Here is a 20648-nt window from a genome sequence, read left to right on the forward strand (position 1 = left end):
GCCATGTCAGGAGAGGACCAGTTTAAAAATGAAACGTCTGCAAGAAAACAAGCAAGCTCAGAGAGCACCAAGAACTCGTGTCCACCCTTCTCCTTTATTAGTAGTTTCCTCTGCCAGTATTTGGGAGTTTTTTGTAGCCTTTAACCCAACTTAAAGGTAAAGTAAAGGTAAAGGTTCCCCCGCACATGCGTGCTAGTCGTTTCCGACTCTAGGGGCCGGTGCTCATCTCCGTTTCAAAGCTGAAGAGCCAGCGCTTGTCCAAGGACATCTCCGTGGTCATGTGGCCGGCATGACTAGACGCCAAAGGCGCACGGAACGCTGTTACCTTCCCACTGTAGTGGTCCCTATTTTTCTTCTTGCATTTTTACGTGCTTTCGAACTGCTAGGTTGGCAGAAGCTGGGACGAGTAACAGGCGCTCACTCTGTTACACGGCAGTCGGGATTTGACCCGCCAAACTGCCGACCTTCTGATCGACAAGCTCAGCATCCTAACCCACTGAGCCACCGCGTCCCTTTAACCCAACTTAAGTCGCCTTTAATATGTTAGCCTATTGGTGCCCTAGGAGGAGGGGGAGGCTTCCGATAAACCACCAATCAAGTGACTGGGAGAACATGCCCAGATGAATGCTTCCACGTCTCAGAAAGTGGCACCACTGTGTTATTTTTGAATGTGATCCCTCAGAGACTAGCTTCACCCTGTTAGCACCGAATAAGATACTAGTTTCATAGTCCACGTGAAACGATGCTTTAAATTAAAAACACACAACAGTATGACATCCCTAAGGGAACATGACCTGTCCATGTGCACCATTTTAAATTCTGTGTCACTGAGGGTTAATTTGCATTAGTTAACATCAGGAACAAATCTTAACTGCAATGCAGGAGCATTTGCACAGGAAGCAACCTCAGTGGCCAGTAACCTTTAATGTCAAGGGAACTTTTGTGGGGGTTGTCCACCCCTCCCAAATTCCTAAATGTTACAATCCATGTTTTGAAAGCACCGAATGCTTTTTATCAGACCTGAAAGAGTGGATTTCTCTTGCTTTTCCATTTACCTTTATCTTTGGCTTTCCCGTAAGAAAAACAAACGCACAGAGAAAACGTAAGCCGTTTACTATCAAAGATTGGAAGAAAAACCTTTTTATTTCAAAGAAAATGAAAACCATGTGAAGTTCCTAAAATCTCTACAGACTAGCTTCCTTTGTGCTTCTGCCCAACTCAGCTTCCACTTTTATCTCTTTCTGCCATCCCATCATCTTTAGATTGCTAGTAATGATTCATGGAGAGGAGCCACTCGGGTGAAATTCCCCCAAATTCCCGTCCTTCAAAATAAAATGTTTCCAAGCCTGGGTTTTGATTGAAAATTTGACCTAATGATATCCAATAGCAAGAGGGGTGAATAATACAACAGTGCAGCTTTTAAACAACGTGAAAACTACAAACAGCGATTCTGAGTAGGTCATCTCTGCATATAGTGGTCTAAAAGAGTTAAGACTTCTCATTGACCCTAGCTTGGGAAAGCGGCTTCCCTGTCTTTTGTTTTCAACAGCTGCCCCCACTGAGGGGATACTGTCAAAACCATGAGATCCCCTGGGTAAGCAGATTTCCTTGCCCTCAAGTTGTGCCCCTTACTGTTTCTTTTCTCCCTGATCACATCTCGTGCAAGTTCAGTAGCAACATTTTGTGATGTTCTAAAGCAGCTGTGGACTTCCCGGTTGCAGCTGGACTCCCAAGTTCCACCAGCCTCATCCAGCATGGCCAGAAAGGGGCTGATGGGAGCTGTAGTCCATGAGTATTTGACAAACATAAATTCTTCCTTCTAGGAAAAAAAAAGTTCAGTCAGAGAACGAAGGCATTTCTTCTCTCTTCTAACTTGTGGCTCATCATCTTAGCTAAATTAGGAAAGGCTCATTGGATTCAGGCACTTTAAAACGCATCAGTGGTTCCAGGCTCAAGACCCCACCGAGCTAGTTTGACAGCACATCTGAGGATTCAGACACCAGCTTTCCATCCCGAGTCTCAATCTTCTTGATGACAATGGCCTTGGTCTTGCCGATGGCCGAGCTCTCCATGGGCAACATATTTATGGAATATCCACCACCTGAGTAAGAGCTGTAACCACCTCCATACCCACTGAAGCCACTACTTAGGCCACCTGGAAAAAGAAATAGAAAATGGATAAGGAGCGAAGAGCAGTTTCCAGAATTTGGTATCTTATTTTAGTTTTTATCTCTGTATCTAGAAATGGGAAGAGTGTGTCACAATAAGCAGCGGTTACACGCACAATTTTTCCTCATTCCTTTTCCCAGAGGGAGATGATCCTCTCTCTTGCTACCTTGTCCGGTTATAGTGGCACCTCCTGGCACGCCAAATTCCCTAAGGTGAGGACTGGGAAATGAAAGGAATTACCTGAGACTAAAATAAGACTTCAGATTGCCCCTATTGCTCTCATCTTAAAAAGACTGTGGCAACCTTATACAGGCAGTCCTCGGCTTACAACAGTTCATTTAGTGACGGAAGTTACAACACTACTGAAAAAAGTGAGTTATGACCTTTGTTCACACAATCGTTGCAGTATCAAAATTCAGACGCTTGGCAACCGATTCACATTTATGATGACTCAGGGGTCCCAGAGTCAGGTGGTCCACCTTTTGTGACCTTCCCAGAAGCAAAGTCAATGGGGAAGCCAGACTCACTTAACAACCATGTTGCTAACGTAACAACTGCAGTGATTCACTCAACTATGGCAAAAGAAAGGTCATAAAATGGGGGTAGAACTCACTTTTAACAACTGTTTTGCTTAGCCAAAGAAATTTTGGACTCAATTGTGGCCATAAGTTGAGGACTACCTGAAGTCACATAGGGACGAGGAAAGGATAAGTAGCAAGCCATTTCTTCAAGTTTAGAGGAGTGGATACAGCCTCATATTTTGTTTCAATTCTCTACACACAGAAACACGCACTTTGTATACATATTTTTCTCATGGGGCACTGTGCAACTAAACAGAATTTCTAGAAATCAATGACTTAAAAACTTGGACAAAATGGTCTCAGAATTGCAAATGGGGGGGAGAGACTAAATGCTATCTCAATCTTTACAAACTTGCTGCTCTCCAAATGTATCGGAATTTTAACTTTTATCAGTTTCTCATCCAGTTGGGGATAATCAAAATTTAGTTCCAACACATTTGAAACACACCAGGTTGACAAGAGCGTTCCAAAAAAACCCTCCATTTAATAGACCTCCACAGATGTTTACAAGCTGCATGCTTTGTGCAAGAAATGGACAATCCCTACCTCCCAGCCTCTTTTTCTGCCAGTTACGGCACAGCTCCCTCATTTACACCTGAAATTTCTCCCCATTTTTTTTAAAAAAGTAACACACCAATTTTTAATTTTTGAAAAACCAACCTACTACCCATAAAGTCTCAAAAATATGGCCCTGACAATTGCTTGCTACATTATCATGGGTACATCCTTGCAACTATTTTATGTGAAAGCCAGTCTTCATTTTCGATCTTTGAAGGACAAACAATTTCAGAGTGCCTATTTTTTATCACTATTGTTTCTGCAAAATAAAAGGAATTTTTTTTAATGCAGAAAACTAGTTTTTCTCCACCCTGTGCCCTCCAGATCTACTGGAACAGGGCTCAGAGATGGGAAAAGCTGCTGGCGGGAGCAGAGTGGCGAGATGGGTGGCAAACAAAAGTAATAAATAATTTTTAAAAATAAAGAAATTATTTATTGCCCAGCCAAACATGCTTCAACTATGATGGTTTGTCCTCTGAAATGGCTGGCTTGTCTTCATACTGGCATGTGTTCCTCTGTGCCAACTGATCTACAATTATTTCAACTGCCAATGGAAATTTAAATTTAAATTTCTGGGAGTCTACCTCTGCAAAGTTCTGACCTGGAAAGTTAATACAAACCAGGTGGCCAGAAAGGCCCAACATAAGACTTCACTTTCTCAGGGTCTTGCGGAAGAACAGGGGAGAACAACGGCTAATGACCCTTTTACTGGTCTACTATAGAGAGCGTCCTCTCGTAGGGTATTGTGGTTTGGTATGCTGGTCTGACAGCCGCAGATAGGAAAGTGTTACAGAGGGTGCTAAGCACCGCACAAGACATCATGGGCTGTCCCCTGACACCACTGGATGACATCGCCAGGGCTCGTTGCCTTGGAAGAGTGAGGAAAATTCTCAGGAACAACTCACACCTCTTTACTCTCCTACCATCGGGTAGGAGATACAGGAGTATAGCCAGCCGTACCAACAGGCTGAAGAACAGCCTTTATCCGTGGGCTGTTAGGCTTTTGAACGGGAAATAATTTTATATACTTTATGCATGATTGACTTGCGAGGCCAGTGTGTTGTGCAATTAGTTCACATGGTGTAATAAGATGGTGGGTTTGTTGTCACTGTGAGTTGTGGGGGGGGCACGAAGGGAGGCTCAGCCAATCTTAATGTATACATGGTTGTACTTTGACAATAAAGGTTCATTCATTCATTCAAATAAGAAAACTGGGGGGGGAAGGCACTGTAATAAAACAGAACTTGGGGGGCATCACTTAAGCCATAAAAAACCCAACCCTCACTTAGGGAAGACATCCAAATTCGTATGCTGAAATATTATTACAATTTTGATTGATTACATCAGTTTGTAAAATAGAGGAAGCTAAATTATTTTATTTCCTCTTAGGAAAAAAAATTTGGCAGAAGACAAGCTGTTCTTTGTTAAGATCAGGGCAGGTATCAAGTTAAACAGGTTCACAAATGAAAGCAAGGAAATAAACATCACTCAACAGTGTTGAAACATGTTGAGTTCTAACTCAGCAATCAAATATTTTTTATAAGATGTCCGCCACCCAGAATTACAATTATGTGAATTGGGCGGCTCTCTAAATCTTCTAAATAAAGATAGGATTCTCCCTGCTCTGGTTAATTTCTGACATTTGCATTGATATCTTGATCACCCTTCACTTCTTCTTCAACATGTGACATTTGCTTACCTGAATAACCAGTTGTCTTGGTCTGAATGCTGAGATTCTGCATTCCAGACTCCAGTCTGTAAAAGAAGGAGAGTTGGGGAAGAGAAGCCCCCCCCCCAAAAAAAAACAAATCAGTCAAGAATGACATTAAGTCAGAAAAAATAAGTCCCACAGAACAAATTCTGCAGCTAAGCTGAACATGAACAAAATTTGAACAGTTTCTTGATGCACTAATGATCTCAACAGCTGTGTTAGGCTAAAGCACAGATCACTAATACACACACACACACACACACACATATATATATATAATTTCTAACTGTATATATCTAACTGTAGCCTTGTTCACTTAATAATACTATTTTACATCGCTTTCTGAGCAACCAGTCAGCTCTTTGCACCATTACTTTAATTTTATTACGTTTACAAGCTCACTACATGAAAGGACACAAAAAAACCCAACCAACTTGATAGCACACTGACAAATGTCCTCCTCTCAGCTTCAACACTTGACATTGATAACTGAATCCTGTGATCTGATTGGCTCATTGCCAAAACAAGATGACACCTGATTGGCTCTCTAAACACTCACGCTCATTGGCTACAATCAGATGAAGGAAAGCTACCTGGTATCAACCTAAGCAAGTTGTGCTTCCTCTTTCTGGTTATTTGGCTATAACTTTTCATAGAATACAGTACAGATAATTGAACAAACTTTGTTGCATTGCATTCTTGATTAAATTATCTTTCCATTGATATATACCTTTATGGTACTACTCCAAAGAAAAAGTGGTGTTATTAGCCATCAAACCTCAAAAATACACAAGTTTGGCCACTCCTGTATATCTATAGTACATAGTACATGTGTTGGGCTGATCCTTACCTGATCTCTTCTCCTTCCAGCAGCTTCCTGTAGGTGGCGATCTCTATATCCAGGGCCAGCTTGGTGTTCAGCAGCTCCTGGTATTCCCTCAGCTGACGTGCCATGTCTTGTTTGGCTCGCTGCATAGCACTCTCCAGTTCAGCCAGCTTGGCGTTGGCATCCTTCACGGCCAGCTCCCCACGCTCCTCTGCTTCAGTGATTGCCGCTTCCAAGCTTGCACGCTGTAGGAGTTCAAAAGGCAGCTCAAATCTCAAAAATCAGGAAACAAGAGAGGGGTGGAAAGAATACCACAATTTTGCAGTACTCCCGCCCTTTCGTGAGATGGGGAACGAGATTCAGTGGTCAGATTTGTCCCTGGAAAAATAGCTTGATCAAAGCACTTCCTTATAATTGGATTGAATGACTCCTATACTTTCAAATCCCATTTATCCTCCAGGAAAGTGAAAACCAAAAGCAAGGCTCTTTATCCAGTTCCCTTCCTTTAATTCCTGCAAAAATCTTTATACACTATAGATCAGGGGTCTTCAAACCTGGCCCTTTTATGACTTGTGGACTTCAACTCCCAGAATTCCTCAGCCAGGCATGCTGGCTGAGGACTTCTGGGAGTTGAAGTCCACAAGTCATAAAAGGGCCAAGTTTGAAGACCTCTGCTATAGATGAAGGTGAGAAGCTGTGCAGAGTCCCAGAATAGCCATATTCCGCCTAGGAGGAAATAGCATGAATTTGCATGAATAAAATGGAGAGAGGAGCACAGACCATCTCCCCGCTAGTCTCAGAGAGCAAGAACAGCTCAAAATTCATCTCTGTTTAACAGGCTGCCTTTCACCTTCCGTATCACCCACCCACATTCCCAGGCCTTCAACCATACCAGCAACCCACACCCCTTATCTGATAGATCAAATGGCAACAGCCAGACATTAGCCATCATATGGTCACAAAAGAAAAAGCCAACTGATCCTCTGATCAGCTGAATGGCCTTCAAGGGGTCAAAGAAAAGTCAGTCTCTCCCAGGCATTTACTTCCAAGTCATGAATCTGCACCATTCCTACAGCCCAAGACTTCAAGATTAGGAGGAGCTATAAGCCGGTAGTGGGGACGCAGTGGCTCAGTGGGTTAGGACGCTGAGCTTGTCGATCAGAAGGTCGGCAGTTTGGCGGGTCGAAACCCAAGTGCCATGTAAGAGTGAGCGCGTTACTCGTCCCAGCTTCTGCCAACCTAGCAGTTCAAAAGTACGTAAAAATGCAAGTAGAAAAATAGGGACCACTACGGTGGGAAGGTAACAGCGTTCCGTGCTCCTTTGCTGCCGTCTAGTCATGCCGGCCACATGACCACGGAGACGTCCTCGGACAAGCGCTGGCTCTTCGGCTTTGAAATGGAGATGAGCACCGGCCCCTAGAGTTGGAAACGACTAGCATGCATGTGCGGGGGAACCTTTACCTTTATAAGCCAGTAACAGCATAGAGGAGGCCACTGGTTCTCCAACCGAGTTGGAGATGAGACTGTACTAAGGGCCTTTTACATACACAACCATGGGTACTGCCATCAGGTTTTGGCTCATCCCCACTTTCTGCCCCAGAAAAGGCTGAGCTTATTAATACAGGCATTCCCGACCTAGTACTGTCAGACATATTGAACCATATCACCCGTATCCATGTTGTCAGTGACTGTAGGAGCTGTGGCTCAATAACTCTGGATGCTGGGAGAAGGTTGGGGAAGACCAATAGATAAGTTCCTTGGGGCAAAGCAGAGAGCATGACCAACTTAAGGAGGCTTGCAGAAGACAGATTTCTGACCTGGCCTTTCAAACCATCGATTTCGGATTGTATCCGGGTTATCATTCTGTTCAGTTCATTGATTTCATTCTTGGTGCTGCGGAGGTCATCCCCATGCTTGCCTGCCACATTCTGGAGCTCTTCATACTAAAGAGAGAAGATAAGAGGGGACCAGAGCTATGATGACAGGAAGGCCGCAGGAACAGAGAACTGAAGAAAACCTAGATTACTTGAGGGCAGGCAGAAGACATTGGAGAACTCACTGATTGGGATCACACATATTCTAAACTCTGGTTTATTTTAAGAATGGTCTGTTGAACAAACCAGTTTTGCATACCCTTTTGAACAATAATCCATGCGTTATAAACCACAATAGTTAAGTTCACATATCAAAATCAAGTCACATTATATCTTTAGGTAATATTACTAAAGATATAATGTTGCTTGTTTGATTTTGATATCCATTCCCCAATCCCAGCTGAGCCAAGAGTAAATGTAAAAGATAATCTATGAGGAAAGTGTCTAGTTATCTATCCTCCATTTCCTTTCAAACAACTGGTCTACCAAAGTTGCTATGAGTGTCTGAGTAACAACCTAAAGTATATATCATAAACCGAGAAATGCATCATAAACCTCACATGAGCCACAATTATTACTTGGATAACCCCAAGCAAGTAATTATCTCCTAGTCTCAATCCCCTTCTGTATTTGCAATGAAAATAATATAAGGCTTCCATTGTTGGGATAATAGTGCTATTACTATACTGTCCCCAAGTTATAATACTAGATACCAAACTTTTTTCCCCAACCCCAACTCACATACTAAACCCCAACATTGGCCAGCATGCCATGAAAGGATTCCAGAGGCCACCAGGGGACAATGGAGGCCACAACTGAATAGGAGTCGGTAAGTGAAATGATCTGATATATATTTTCCATTCAAGCCAATTAAACACTTGCTAAAATGGAATTCCAAATTCATAAGGTTGAGGCTTATGTTCTTTTTTTTTCTCCTTCTGTTCCAATCACAGACTGCCTGGACAAATGCCTGCAGTTTTCTTGGAAAGTTTTTTTCAGAAATGGCTTTGTGCCCAAGAAAGGACTGGAACTTCCTCCTGGATTAGGAGTGACAGGATAGCCGTGATCCAATCTCTCAGGGGTTGCCACAAAGAAGAGGGAGTCAAGCTATTCTCCAAAGCACCCAAAGGCAGGACAAGAAGCAACGGATGGAAACTAGTCAAGGAGAGAAGCAACCTAGAACTAAGGAGAAACTTCCTGACAGGTAGAACAATTAACCAGTGGAACAACCTGCCTCCAGAAGCAGTGAATGCTCCAACACTGGAAGTTTTTAAGAAGAGACTGGACAGCCATTTGTCTGAAATGGTATAGGGTTTCCTTACCTGAGCCAGGGGTTGGACTAGATGACCTCCAAGGTCCCTTCCAACTTATTATTATTATTATTATTATTATTGTTATTATTGTTATTATTGTTATTATTATTATTATCTCTCCTTTTTGCTGGTTATTGTTTTCAGTTGTTTTTAACACTAGCCAGAGTTATCACAGAATCAGGCACTTTTAGACATTTGACAAAGCAATCCATCAATAAAATAAAGCGTTATTGCAATATTGGGATTGTCTAGACTGTCCCATAAAACAGCCAATATTTTCAATAATAAAAGAGTGGGATAAAGATTCCATGGCTATGCAAAGAAAGGGGGTGGAGAGGAGGAAACGGAGAGAGCAAACGGAAGACAAATGTGGATGCTGCTCCTCTTTCGTCGTTTCCTTCCTTCAGTGAAATGGGTTATCCCCACTCCTAAAACTTGAGTGAGAGGACTGAAGCTCTTCATTGAGAATTAATTTTTCATCAGGTACAGTCAAGGAAAGCCAGAGTCAGCACGGAGCTCACCTTGATCTGGTACATCCTCTCTGCCTCAGCCCGGCTCCTGTTAGCAATTTCTTCATACTGGGCTTTGACGTCAGCAATGATGCCCTCCAGGTTCAGGCTGCGGTTGTTGTCCATGGACAGGATCACAGAGGTGTCGCTGATTTGAGACTGCAGGACACGCAGCTCCTGTATCAAAAGGTAACACTTACATTTATCCCAAATCAAAGAGTAGGTGACCCTCAGGGAACCGTGAGGTGAGGATTCAAATCTTTCCTACTCATTTCTCGACGGGCAAGAAAGTTCTTATTCAACAGGTGAAGTCTCAGAACCAATGGCAGAACTACTTAAATGATGGTTAAAGAGAGAGAACGGGCTGAGCTTCCTCGGCCTGAACTTCTGCAGACCAAGAAGAGGAACCTTGTCAAACCTGAGTCACTGGGGAAGCCTTCAGTAAAAAAAAATGTGTTTGTTTCCTAGCAAACCAAACCATACCAAATTGTACTTTGTGAGGGACATCCTCATCAAAGCTGAATGTAATCTCCAATTTTTTGCAGCCTCAGAGCTATTTCTTAACCATAGCTGCCACAACCTGACAGCCCCTTTTCTGTCCGGTTTGCAGAGAAAGAAAAACCACATTTAATATAGGTCATAAAATAGGCTAAACATTTCTGTCTTTCCCCACCAGCCCCAATAAAATCCTGGCTCTATTTCCTTTGCATCACCATCCCCCCCCCCTCTCTCTCTGCAGCCCTTTCCCCACACAAACATTAACTGGGGTCCCCCAAACCACCCACCCCCAAAGTTCTCCCTTGTAATCAAAAAGCAAGCTTACTACAATTTACGATTCTCATACTTCATGCAGAAATGGAAACCAGATCCAAATATCACTATGTAGAAAGGCAGACTATAATTGAATACTTAAGAATATAGCCTTGTTTTGGACTTTTTAAAAGCTTTGACACAACACCAGAGCTATCTTGGTGCAGCCTCTCTTATTAGCTTGCCAGCCCCGTTAACAAGCCAAAGGACTGATTCCCTTCATTGAAACTAGCTGCAGTGGCCAGTCTGGGCTGTTTCAGTATGTAGAAAGGGACCATAAATGCCCGTTTGTCATCTGATCCAGACACCACACTTCTTGGCCTGTCCATCTCTTCAAAAAGGATACATTTTAAAAAAATTGAGTTCTTCACTCAATTCAATCCACTATCTACTACCTCATCATAAAGCTGCCTCAGGAAGTTGACCTCGTCTGTCATGCATTCCATGCGGGATTCCAGTTCAACCTTGTTCATGTAAGCCTCATCCACATCCTGAGGGAAGAATGCACCATTAACAACTCATACACCAAATTCAAAAATTGTGATAATTAACCAAGAAACATGATCAGCCTGCCATTTACCTTCTTCAGAAGGACAAACTCATTCTCCTTCTCAGTACGATGGTTAATTTCATCTTCATACCTGTAGGACAAAGGAAGTTAAGTGGTTATTATTACGTGCAATTTGGACCAAGGTTAAGCACTTTGTGCTAGGATCACTATTAGAGGCATGCAAAAATAGCGATGCATCTGACTGACCCTGTGCAAAGTGCTGCATCCCCTGACTAATCACTGCCAAAATATAGGTGCTGGGAGTTAAAAGGGGAAGGCCCTAAATTAAAAGATTATCGTGGTTTTTAAAGGGTTATTTTCTGATTAACTTTGTTTTTTTAATATTTTAGTAGAAAGGCAGGATACAGTAGATTAAGTATGTGTAAGACTATAGTCATATTTTCCCACCAAAAGTTACATTTTAAGACCCTGAGGCCCCCATTATTCAACATTACCAACAACTCTTCCATTGGTCAGTATTCATTTATGCATAGTATTCTGTTAAAAGAGTGACATGGAAAAACATGGCAGCTTCACAGTAAGTTCAAAGTAAACTGCGTTATTTGGACAGGTGGGCAAATTGTACAGGAGCAAAACACTCAGAAGTCCAGAGAATTCCTAGGACGGCAGCCTTAGCATCCAAGCCTGCAGTCTTTTGCTGAGGTTCCTGATATAATATGTCTGTTCCCTGCCTTTCAGGATCTTGTCTTGACAATTTTTTAAAATTCTATTTACATTATTTTAATTTTAAAAAGGTACATAGGAAAAGCTGGCATTCTGCACAGCCACCTGTCAACCATCGACTGGCATTACAGCAACAGTTTTTGCAGAAATGCCTTTGGAGCCGGCAAGGAACCCTAGAATATAAAAATGTAAAATGGCTAAAAGACAGTGCTTAAGAACTGGGCCTACCAGTTCCCCTACCTCCCCCCCAAAAAACCCCACCCCACAACAGATCCAGATGTTAGAGCATCAGTATACATATAGTGACTCAAACCAGTTTAGGGATACCGTCATCCATTTGCTTTCTGGCCACAATACTTGAAAGTGGGTGCACATTACAGATTCAATGGCAATTGGGACCAGAAACTCCATTGCTAAGCAATGTAATTGTGGAGCACAATGACATGTCACCAGTGGTGGGATTCAGCTGGTTCGCACCGTTTCGGCAGAACCGGTAGCTATTTTTTTTGTGGGAAGCTAATTTTTTGTTGCCAGGGTCCAGAATGGACTTCCAGAAGCGGCATCCACACAAAGAATCAGTTGTTCACATCTTTGAATCCCACCACTGCATGTGACCATATTGTCAGATGACCGCATCGCTTAACAACAACAATCCCAGTTGCCATCTTTAAACAAGGACCATGCAGGCATTAAGTGAAGACCTTATGATTGTGACTTCCTGCTGGCTTTCCCATTGACTTTGGTTATGGAAAACCAGGAGGGAACATCGGAAATTGAAACCATATGGTTGTGACTTGCTGCAGCAGGCAGGAAGCTCTGAGGATGAGTCTCTCCCCCTCCCCCATTTAGCACCATAATTTTGAGTGCTCACAAATGAATGGTTATAATTCAAGGACCACCTGGCAGTGTCAAAATGCATTCAGCATCAGCTACCCTTTTGTCTGCTCAAGCAGCCCTTAATCTACCTTTATAAAGATGAGTGTGTGTGAAACCTGCAGATGGCAAATTTAACTATGTGGTTTCATGTGGAGCAGTTCTGGAACTGGGAAAGTTGGAGTAAGAATGTGGCATAGCAAGGAACAGCTGATTTGGGTACAAACTCAAGATACCACAGATTGTGCCTCCTCCTCAACACCCTCAAGAATGGATGTGAAATTCCAGGATGTGAAACCAAAAATATGTACAGCCAAGAGGTCATTTTCACCAGCCATTCTTCCCATGCTCAAACACCCACTTTCTCCAGTCCTACGTTGTTAGCTCTCTTATTTCTACAAGGGATACAACCAAGAGAATACAGATGTAACATTCTATTTTGAAAATGTCTTAAGAAAGACGAGCTGTACACGATGACTCTTTGAAAAAGGTAAAGATCCCAAATTACTGCCATCAAACTCTTTCTCTTTATTTAGAAAGAGACACCCTTGAATTTCCAGGCATCACATTCCTGTCCAGCTCCCAATGTCAGAAGTATTTGGAAAGCTGGAAATTCTTAAAACAATATCCCATTCCCTCCATTGTAAAATAGTCTCATCCAACTTGGCATTCCAGCCCAGAGATATCCCTCTGTAAAGATATAAAGGCAATAGGGAAGAATGACATACTAACAATGCAGGCTGTCCTCAACGTCCCTGCCTCCATTAAGAACAGACACTTGCAAAACGAGTTAGGTCATTCTCCCATTAGCGGTTTGTCCTAACAACAATCTTGCTTGGTACAAAAGAGACACCCAGATGTGTGATGACAGGTGTGCTACCACATAGAGGAACAGGACTGAACAATTCTACTGGCAGAGCCCTCCCATCCTCAGACACTCTTCAAAGTGATCTAGAGATCTTGGTTTTGGTTTACCACTTCCCTTTTTCTGGAAATAATCCTTGCCCAGCATTCTGGTACAATTCCTTTGTTTAGCATGGTTTGATAAATAAATCCTTAACATTATCCTTCCAGCTCTGACCCATTAGTTTTATGGGGGGGGGGTTATATTACATCAAATAAATGTGTACAGGGCACCTGGTTGGCACAGGTCAAAATTAAGAGACTGGGGCTATCATAACAATCCAAAATCAAACACAAGGATAGCAAAACCCAAAACAAGACAACCCACCAGCAGCCACTAACAATTTTGATGTGTGGCAGGGATTTAAAAAATAGTTTGGGTAAACCAAGCTATCGCAGCAGATTGAAGGACTGCTGTGGAATTTCCACAGTTCTAAGCATAAGATGGCTACTTTGTCCAGCCCCAGCATACCCAGAGCAGTGGAACCAGAAGACCCCACTCACTTGTTCTTGAATTCTTCCACCAGGCCTTGCATGTTTGCCAACTCAGCATCCAGCCTTGCCCTCTCCTGACCCAGGTTGTCCAGCTGCCGACGTAAGGTGTTGATGTAGGCCTCAAACATACTGTCCATGTTGCTCCGTGTAGTCTTCTGATTCTGCATGAGGCTCCATTTGGTTTCCAGCATCTTGTTCTGCTGTTCTAGGAAGCGAACCTGAGAAGGAAGGGAGAACAGTAAGGTAAAGGTAAAGGTTCCCTGCACATGCATGCGAGTTATTTCTGACTCTAGGCGCCGGTGCTCATCTCTGTTTCAAAGCCGAAGAGCCAGCGCTTGTCCGAGGGCGTCTCTGTGGTCATGTGGCCGGCATGACTAGACGCCAAAGGCGCATGGAATGCTGTTACCTTCCCACCGCAGTGGTCCCTATTTTTCTACTTGCATTTTTACGTGCTTTCGAACTGCTAGGTTGGCAGAAGCTGGGACGAGTAACAGGCGCTCACTCTGTTACGCGGCACTCGGGATTCGACCCGCCAAACTGTCGACCTTCTGATCAACAAGCTCAGCATCCTAACCCACTGAGCCACCGCGTCCCTTAAGGGGAACAGACTAGGAAGTAAATTCCTGATACTTCAGCAGCACCCATGAAAGCTCTGCATCTTTTCAGATATGGGCCACCCCATTTATCCTTTTTATCAGAATTCAAATTGGTATTTTTCCTGGCCTAAGGTAGGCCATATTCTACTAGCCTAAGATAGGCCAGCACCCCACAGTCAGAAAAGGTTCAGAACAACTTGCAAAGCTGTAGTTCCTGCTACAAGCAAATTGATTCAGCAGGCCTTCTCAAATTTAGCACACTATTAAGTACTATTCAATTACTAGAAACATCTGAGAACAAAAGATATACATACTAAGCAGTATGCCTCTGGGCTCATTGCATAATTTATTTGTGTTGTTTCCTGGATGGAATCTTAAGGTGGTTGAGGAAGTGTAACTACTACAAGTTATTTTCTGGACATACCAGGTTTTATTTTAGATCAAAAGGATACAATCTGAAACCCTGTAGCCTTTAGTGTGATTGCCATTCACCCCAGGATATTTCTGAAAGTTGACACTAAACTTTATAGTTTAACATAAACAGAATATTAAATTCCCAATGGGAAATCATATTATCTGATTTTAATTTAACTTAATTTAGTTCTATCCCAGACTCTCCTACTTTATGGAATGTGAGCAGTTGCCTCCATTAAGAAATCAAGTATGGCCTGTAGCCTCAAATAAAAAGATCTGATTTATTTTAAACAACTTTTTTTTTAAAAAACAAGTAATTGGAAAGCCAGAGCAGAATAAGAAACAGCTAAAAATTGTAGCAGCTCTTGTTTAGTTTGGGCTAATGAAAACACAAATAATATAAAAATAACTCAGTAATTTCACTTTAAAATCAAATGTAGCAGAAGAGTCATGAAAAACATTTTGCATCACATACTTCCCTGCTTATCCTGATAATAATAGTCTGTTTCAACAAGAGACACTTCCATTGTGTTATTCCCACTAGCTGAGGAAGATGGAAATCATAGTCCAATAGTTCTAGACTAGAGAATCCCAGGTTGGGAAAATCAGCAAAACCGGAATTTGAAAATGCTCCCTCCTATACAGCTATGAGTACTTGCAGGAGGAAATTTTATCATCTCAATTTAGAGTGTTTTGTTGTGCTGCCCTGCAAACTTGACAATTCCCAGGTTCTCTGTGGATTAAGCCTGCTCCCGAGTAAAAGGACAACAAACAGATATCTGTTTTTCCAGAAATGCAAGGTGAAAATGTACACGGCTTCTTTTGGGCTTAAGGTACACTGATCTTTCAGTGGCCCAAGGCCAGGTGCTGCACTTCAAAGTGTAGGAAAGGCAAGAGCAAAAGTGTGATTTAATTTGAATTAGACCCAATCAATTTGATTACCTCTCTCACGCCTACAATAACTTTTTTTTGCTCCGCTCATTACAAATTACAATTCAAAGGCACTCTGGGGGCCACGCCCAAAGCTTTGGGAGTGCACCTCTGGTCTGGAAACATATTTAAGTGATTGCATACCTGAAAACCACTATTGCAGGAACAATGTTTAATTAACTTTTCAAAACACAGCCCCAGCACCTCAAAGGTCAAGAACAGTTTGTGTGATGAGACTGCTGAAGCATATCTCCCAACAACCCTGCTTGAGGCAGAAGGGTCTTAAAAGGTCCTTGGTCACCCTGCCTTGATTCAATATATCTTATCTGGACCATTATAAAGGCAGGAGAGGAAACATTGGTGATGGAGAGCCAACATTTAATCTGAAGCATAGTTAGCCAAGACTTGAAACTCAGAACCTGTTTTTTAATGGCAGAATGCACTTAGCAATTCAGAAGATTACTGAAGAAGCAGATGCTTTAATGATGGAGTAACTGCAGTTTGACAGTCTTGTGAGGAGTTCACACTCTTAATGAAAGACTGGGGCATATATTATAAAACATAAACACAGCTTCGGATGAACCATTTTGCCTTAGGGAAGAGGAACAGTGGGAAGTGAAGCAGTAAGAGAACCAGAAGAGTAACAGGCTGAGAGTAGACATGGTGAGAACCAGGGTTTTTTTTCTCATAGAAAGTACCAGCACCTTTTTTGGATGGAACCTTGTAGGGTAGGCAAAGCAGGTTATATGACATGTGTCATATAACCATCACCGTTTTCCCTTCCGCTCAATCTCATTTTTGGCTTCTCCTTTCTTTCAGATGGTCTCCCCATAACTATTGTACCAGAAAGTTTTAAGGATGGTTTCTGAAGAGAAGGGTACAAGGCTGCTTTGACAAATTCATGATGATATTATACAACATTGGGAGGAACTATTTGTGTATTAAAAAGAGTACTTCTTAGGAACAATCAGGTCAAGCTCAGCTCTATTGCTTTAGGGTGCATGGCAAGGATGCTAGGGGTCACTCAGGAAAATCCAGGGAGAAAACTTTTCTCCAAAGATTCCAGATCTCTGTTGATGCAGCATTCTGGCAATAATAACTCAAGAGCAGGTGGTGTAAAAGCTCTCACCTCCTCATATGCTGCCTAAGTGATTGAGGTTGTTCAGGAAACACCCAAAGCTGCAGCACTTGTCTGATTTATTATGTGCCAAAATAATTAGGGGAATTGCTGGTTTCACACTTAATGCAGCCAGTTTTCAAGTCTGAGAAAGTTCACCAACAGGGGTTGTATATTTGGAATTCTTTGGGTATTCAAGGAATGTGTTCAAAGTAGACAACACAAGCTTTGGGAAAAACCTCACCTGTAAAAGCAGCTCGTAGTAACATGTAACCCACCCACTGTACTCTAGACCTGAAATATAAAATTTGCACCCATGTTCCTTTCAAATTGGGACAGTGATTTCCCATTGTACAGCACACACATTCAGGTCCCATCTACCAGCTATTAAGAAACAGTGCATAGCAGGATTCTGACCCACCTTCCTGCAGCCAGGCATTGTTCCTCCACTCAGTCTCCTCCAGTGGCCTTGACTATGGCTTAAACCAGGGTTCTTCAAACTTGGCCCTTTTATGACTCGTGGACTTCAACTCCCAGAATTCCTCAGCCAGGCATGCTGGCTGAGGAATTCTGGGAGTTGAAGTCCACGAGTCATAAAAGGGCCAAGTTTGAAGAACCCTGGCTTAAACTATTAAGACCAGCCTGATACTGGCTGAATACTACAATAGAAACCCTGTTCAAATAATTTATCTCTGGAGTTTAAAGGGTTCTTCTCGCCAGTACCACAAGTCACAAAAAAGGCTGATTTTTGCACACATTAGTAGTTCAAAACCCTTAACAAGGAAGGTACTTATAGTATCATTTGTTTCACTTATCTAGAGCTAACATACCCAGATTGCAAAAATCTAAATGACCATTAGATGACAGTAAAGAGGTACAAGAAAGATAATCTTCAATGCTGGCTAGAAACGTCTGGATTTTTGCAGGCCAGATACCATAGCCTTGAGGAGGCAGGCAGTCATAGGATTAGCTACCTCTGTGAAAGTACAGTACCTCTGCATGTGTATACACATTGTTCCTTTTCACGATACATGCTGTCCTCAATAATTATATGCATTGCAAGTTTAGAAAGACAAATGGAAACAGATAGGAAGAAACAGATTAACCAGTGTTCTTGTTCTCTTGTTTCATTACAGGATAATACTAGAAAAGTATTTTCTCCCCCCCAAAATAATCCAGAGAACAGCTATATCCTCATCAAAAAAATAAAAAATGAATACTTGAATGGGATCCTTTTCAGTTCATTTCTGCAAGTCAACCTAACAAGGGGTATTTTCAAGATGTGATTCCATAGAAAGAATCATAATTTGCCAACATTCTCCCTCTCCGTTCCTTTGGTAGGCACAGAAATAGCTCAACACTCCAAACCAGAATAAAGCAAACTTGCAAGTTTAATGCAATGCCGTGAACTTTTGCCTCAAGCCAAGTGGGTCGTAAACTTGGTGTATCATCCCAGACGTTCAGTAGGTTTTGCCAATAATATAAAAGTAGAGCAGAACGCCATATGCTCTCCGCTCTTTTAAAACATGAACATTAAGAGACTTTATGTCTTTATGTTTCTCTTTAACCTTCACACCTGTAGGAGGAGCCTAGTCCACACCACTCAAAAAGTTGGATTCCCTCTACAGACCGAAGTCATGGGCTCAGGAATTATCTCTGGCCTCCAGTCTCTAATCCCATTGCCAGCCCCACCACCACCACCACATCCCCCCCACTGCAGAGAAGAATCCTTGTTCAGATGCTGTTTGTTCACAGAAAAGCTCCCCCCCATTAAAAGAGCCTTGGTGGAGCAGTGGGCTAATGCCTCCTTAAGTAACACCAGCTGCCTGCAATTAGTGCAGGTTCGCATCCCACCAGGCTCAAGGTTGACTCAGCCTTCCATCCTTCCGAGGTAGGTAAAATGAGGACCCAGATTGTTGGGGGCAATTAAGCTGACTTTGTAATAATGCCGCTTGGGGGGGGGTGTGAAAGCCGTAATAAGCAGGCATATACATAGAATGAAGGCTACTGCTAAGCTTGTAAGCCGCCCTGAGTCTTCGGAGAAGGGCGGGATATAAATGGGATTAAAATAAAATAAATAAAAAATTCCTCTGCTTTCTCCACTGAGTACATGCACCCGAGGTCCCACGCTTCCTTTCCTGCCTCAGTTTCCCCAAAGCTTAACTTACCAAGGTTCTTAAGAGCCAGAGAGGCCCATTTGGGCAAAACCGGCAGAAACGTTGATCAAGGAACAAACAAGCCCCCCCCCTTTTTTTTAAAAACCCACCCACCCCGTTTTCAACACCGCTTCCGTACAAAGACCCCCCGCCGCCGCCCCCCCCAAACCGGGCAACGCACCTTGTCAATCAAGTTGGCAAACTTGTTGTTGAGGGTCTTAATCTCCTCCTTCTCCTTGGTTCTCACTTGCTGCATGGCGGGGTCAATTTCCAAGTTGAGCGGGGCCAGCAGGCTCTTGTTGAGGCTGACCGCCGTGATGCCCCCACCCAGGCTGGCCGCAGAGGCTCCGCGGAAGCTGGCCCCACCGCCATACCGGCTACCCCCGAAGCCGGAGGAAGAGTAAGAGGTGCTGATTCGCGAGCCAGCGACGGGCCCGGGCGTGTAGGAGCGGCTGCTAAAACTGCGGACGGTGCTCGACGTGTTCCGGTAGTTCTTCATCGTCGTCGTTGCAAAGAAGCGCGGGCAAAAGAAAAGAAAGAAAGAAAAATCAACTTATAAGAGCCGGGCAGTTGGGAAAGCAAGCAGAACGCCAACGGCGGAGGAAGCTGGGCGCGGACTTATATGCGGCGCTTCGGCGTGGGTGGGAAAGGGCGGGGTCGAGGAGAGGACGGCAGCACCTGAGTGGCTTTTCCGGCCACCAGGGGGCGGAGCTCCGAGGCTCGGATACCTGCTTCGCCAGGCAGGGAAGCGGCGCTTCTTTTTTTTTTTTTTTTAAACTCTTTCCTATCGGGGAGGGGGGGGGGAGGAAAAAAAAAAGGGGGGGTTCCTAACGCAGGGAGCGGCACGTCCGCACCTCTTCGGGGGAAATAAACCGCTCTTCTTCCCCTCCCCCTCCGCCCACCCCCCCCGTTTCTTCACTCCGGCTTAGCACCGTTTCGAGAGGAGTGAACAAAACCCCCAAAGAGGGCAGCACTTGCCCAAACTTGCTGCCAGCCGAATGCAGAAGAATGACAAGAGTTGCTGGAAAGGGACCTGGGAGGTCATCTAGTACAGCGTTTCCCAACCTTAGGAACTTGAAGATGCGTGGACTTCAACTCCCAGAATTCCCCAGCCAGCTATGCTGGCTGGGGAATTCTGGGAGTTGAAGTCCACGCATCTTCAAGTTCCTAAGGTTGGGAAACGCTGATCTAGTAATGGTGTTTAAGGCCCTACATGGCATGGGTCCGGAGTACCTTAGGGAACACCTGTTGCCGGCATCAACTTCCCTTCGCCCTGTGCGTTCCCACAGAGAGGGCCTCCTCAGGGTGCCCCCGGTCAGAGAATGTCGATTGGTGGCCCCCAGGGGGAGATCCTTCTCTGTGGGCACCCCGGATTTATGGAATCGGTTGCCGGTTGAGCTCCGGATGGCGCCCGATCTTCGCTCCTTCCGTCGCGATCTAAAGACATTCTTATTTGAACAAGCCGGCCTGGCCTGATGGAGGATGGGCGGGGTTTTTTATTGTCATTTTAATATTTGTATTTACTGTTTTTAGTGGGCATATATTTAATCCTTTTTAACTTTTGTAACTCTGTATTTTT

The 20648-nt window shown here is 43.5% G+C and overlaps 1 protein-coding gene across 1 annotated transcript; it reads right to left on the reverse strand.

Moving 5' to 3' along the window:
- Nucleotides 1-1102: 1102 nt before the first annotated feature.
- KRT8 (keratin 8) lies at nt 1103-19717 on the reverse strand. The gene is made up of 9 exons (XM_083354012.1): nt 19251-19717; nt 13866-14074; nt 10932-10992; nt 10747-10842; nt 9554-9718; nt 7663-7788; nt 5870-6090; nt 5008-5063; nt 1103-2155 (listed from the first exon to the last, which is right to left on the reverse strand). The coding sequence occupies exons 1-9, from the start codon at nt 19566-19568 to the stop codon at nt 1968-1970; spliced, it is 1440 nt and encodes a 479-aa protein (XP_083210138.1). The 5' UTR covers nt 19569-19717; the 3' UTR covers nt 1103-1967.
- Between the last annotated feature and the right edge of the window lie 931 nt (nt 19718-20648).

This window comes from Vipera ursinii (assembly GCF_947247035.1).
Source record: "Vipera ursinii genome assembly, chromosome: 2".
Taxonomy (NCBI): domain Eukaryota; kingdom Metazoa; phylum Chordata; class Lepidosauria; order Squamata; family Viperidae; genus Vipera; species Vipera ursinii.

Excerpts from the sequence above, each read along its gene's own strand:
- KRT8 (XM_083354012.1), bottom strand. The coding sequence starts at position 19,568 with ATGAAGAACTACCGGAACACGTCGAGCACCGTCCGCAGTTTTAGCAGC. Across the intron at positions 10,993-13,865 it reads GTGGAAGAATTCAAGAACAA|GTATGAAGATGAAATTAACC; the intron begins GTGAGTGGGGTC and ends TTTGTCCTACAG. Across the intron at positions 2,156-5,007 it reads CAAGACAACTGGTTATTCAG|GTGGCCTAAGTAGTGGCTTC; the intron begins GTAAGCAAATGT and ends TTCTTTTTCCAG.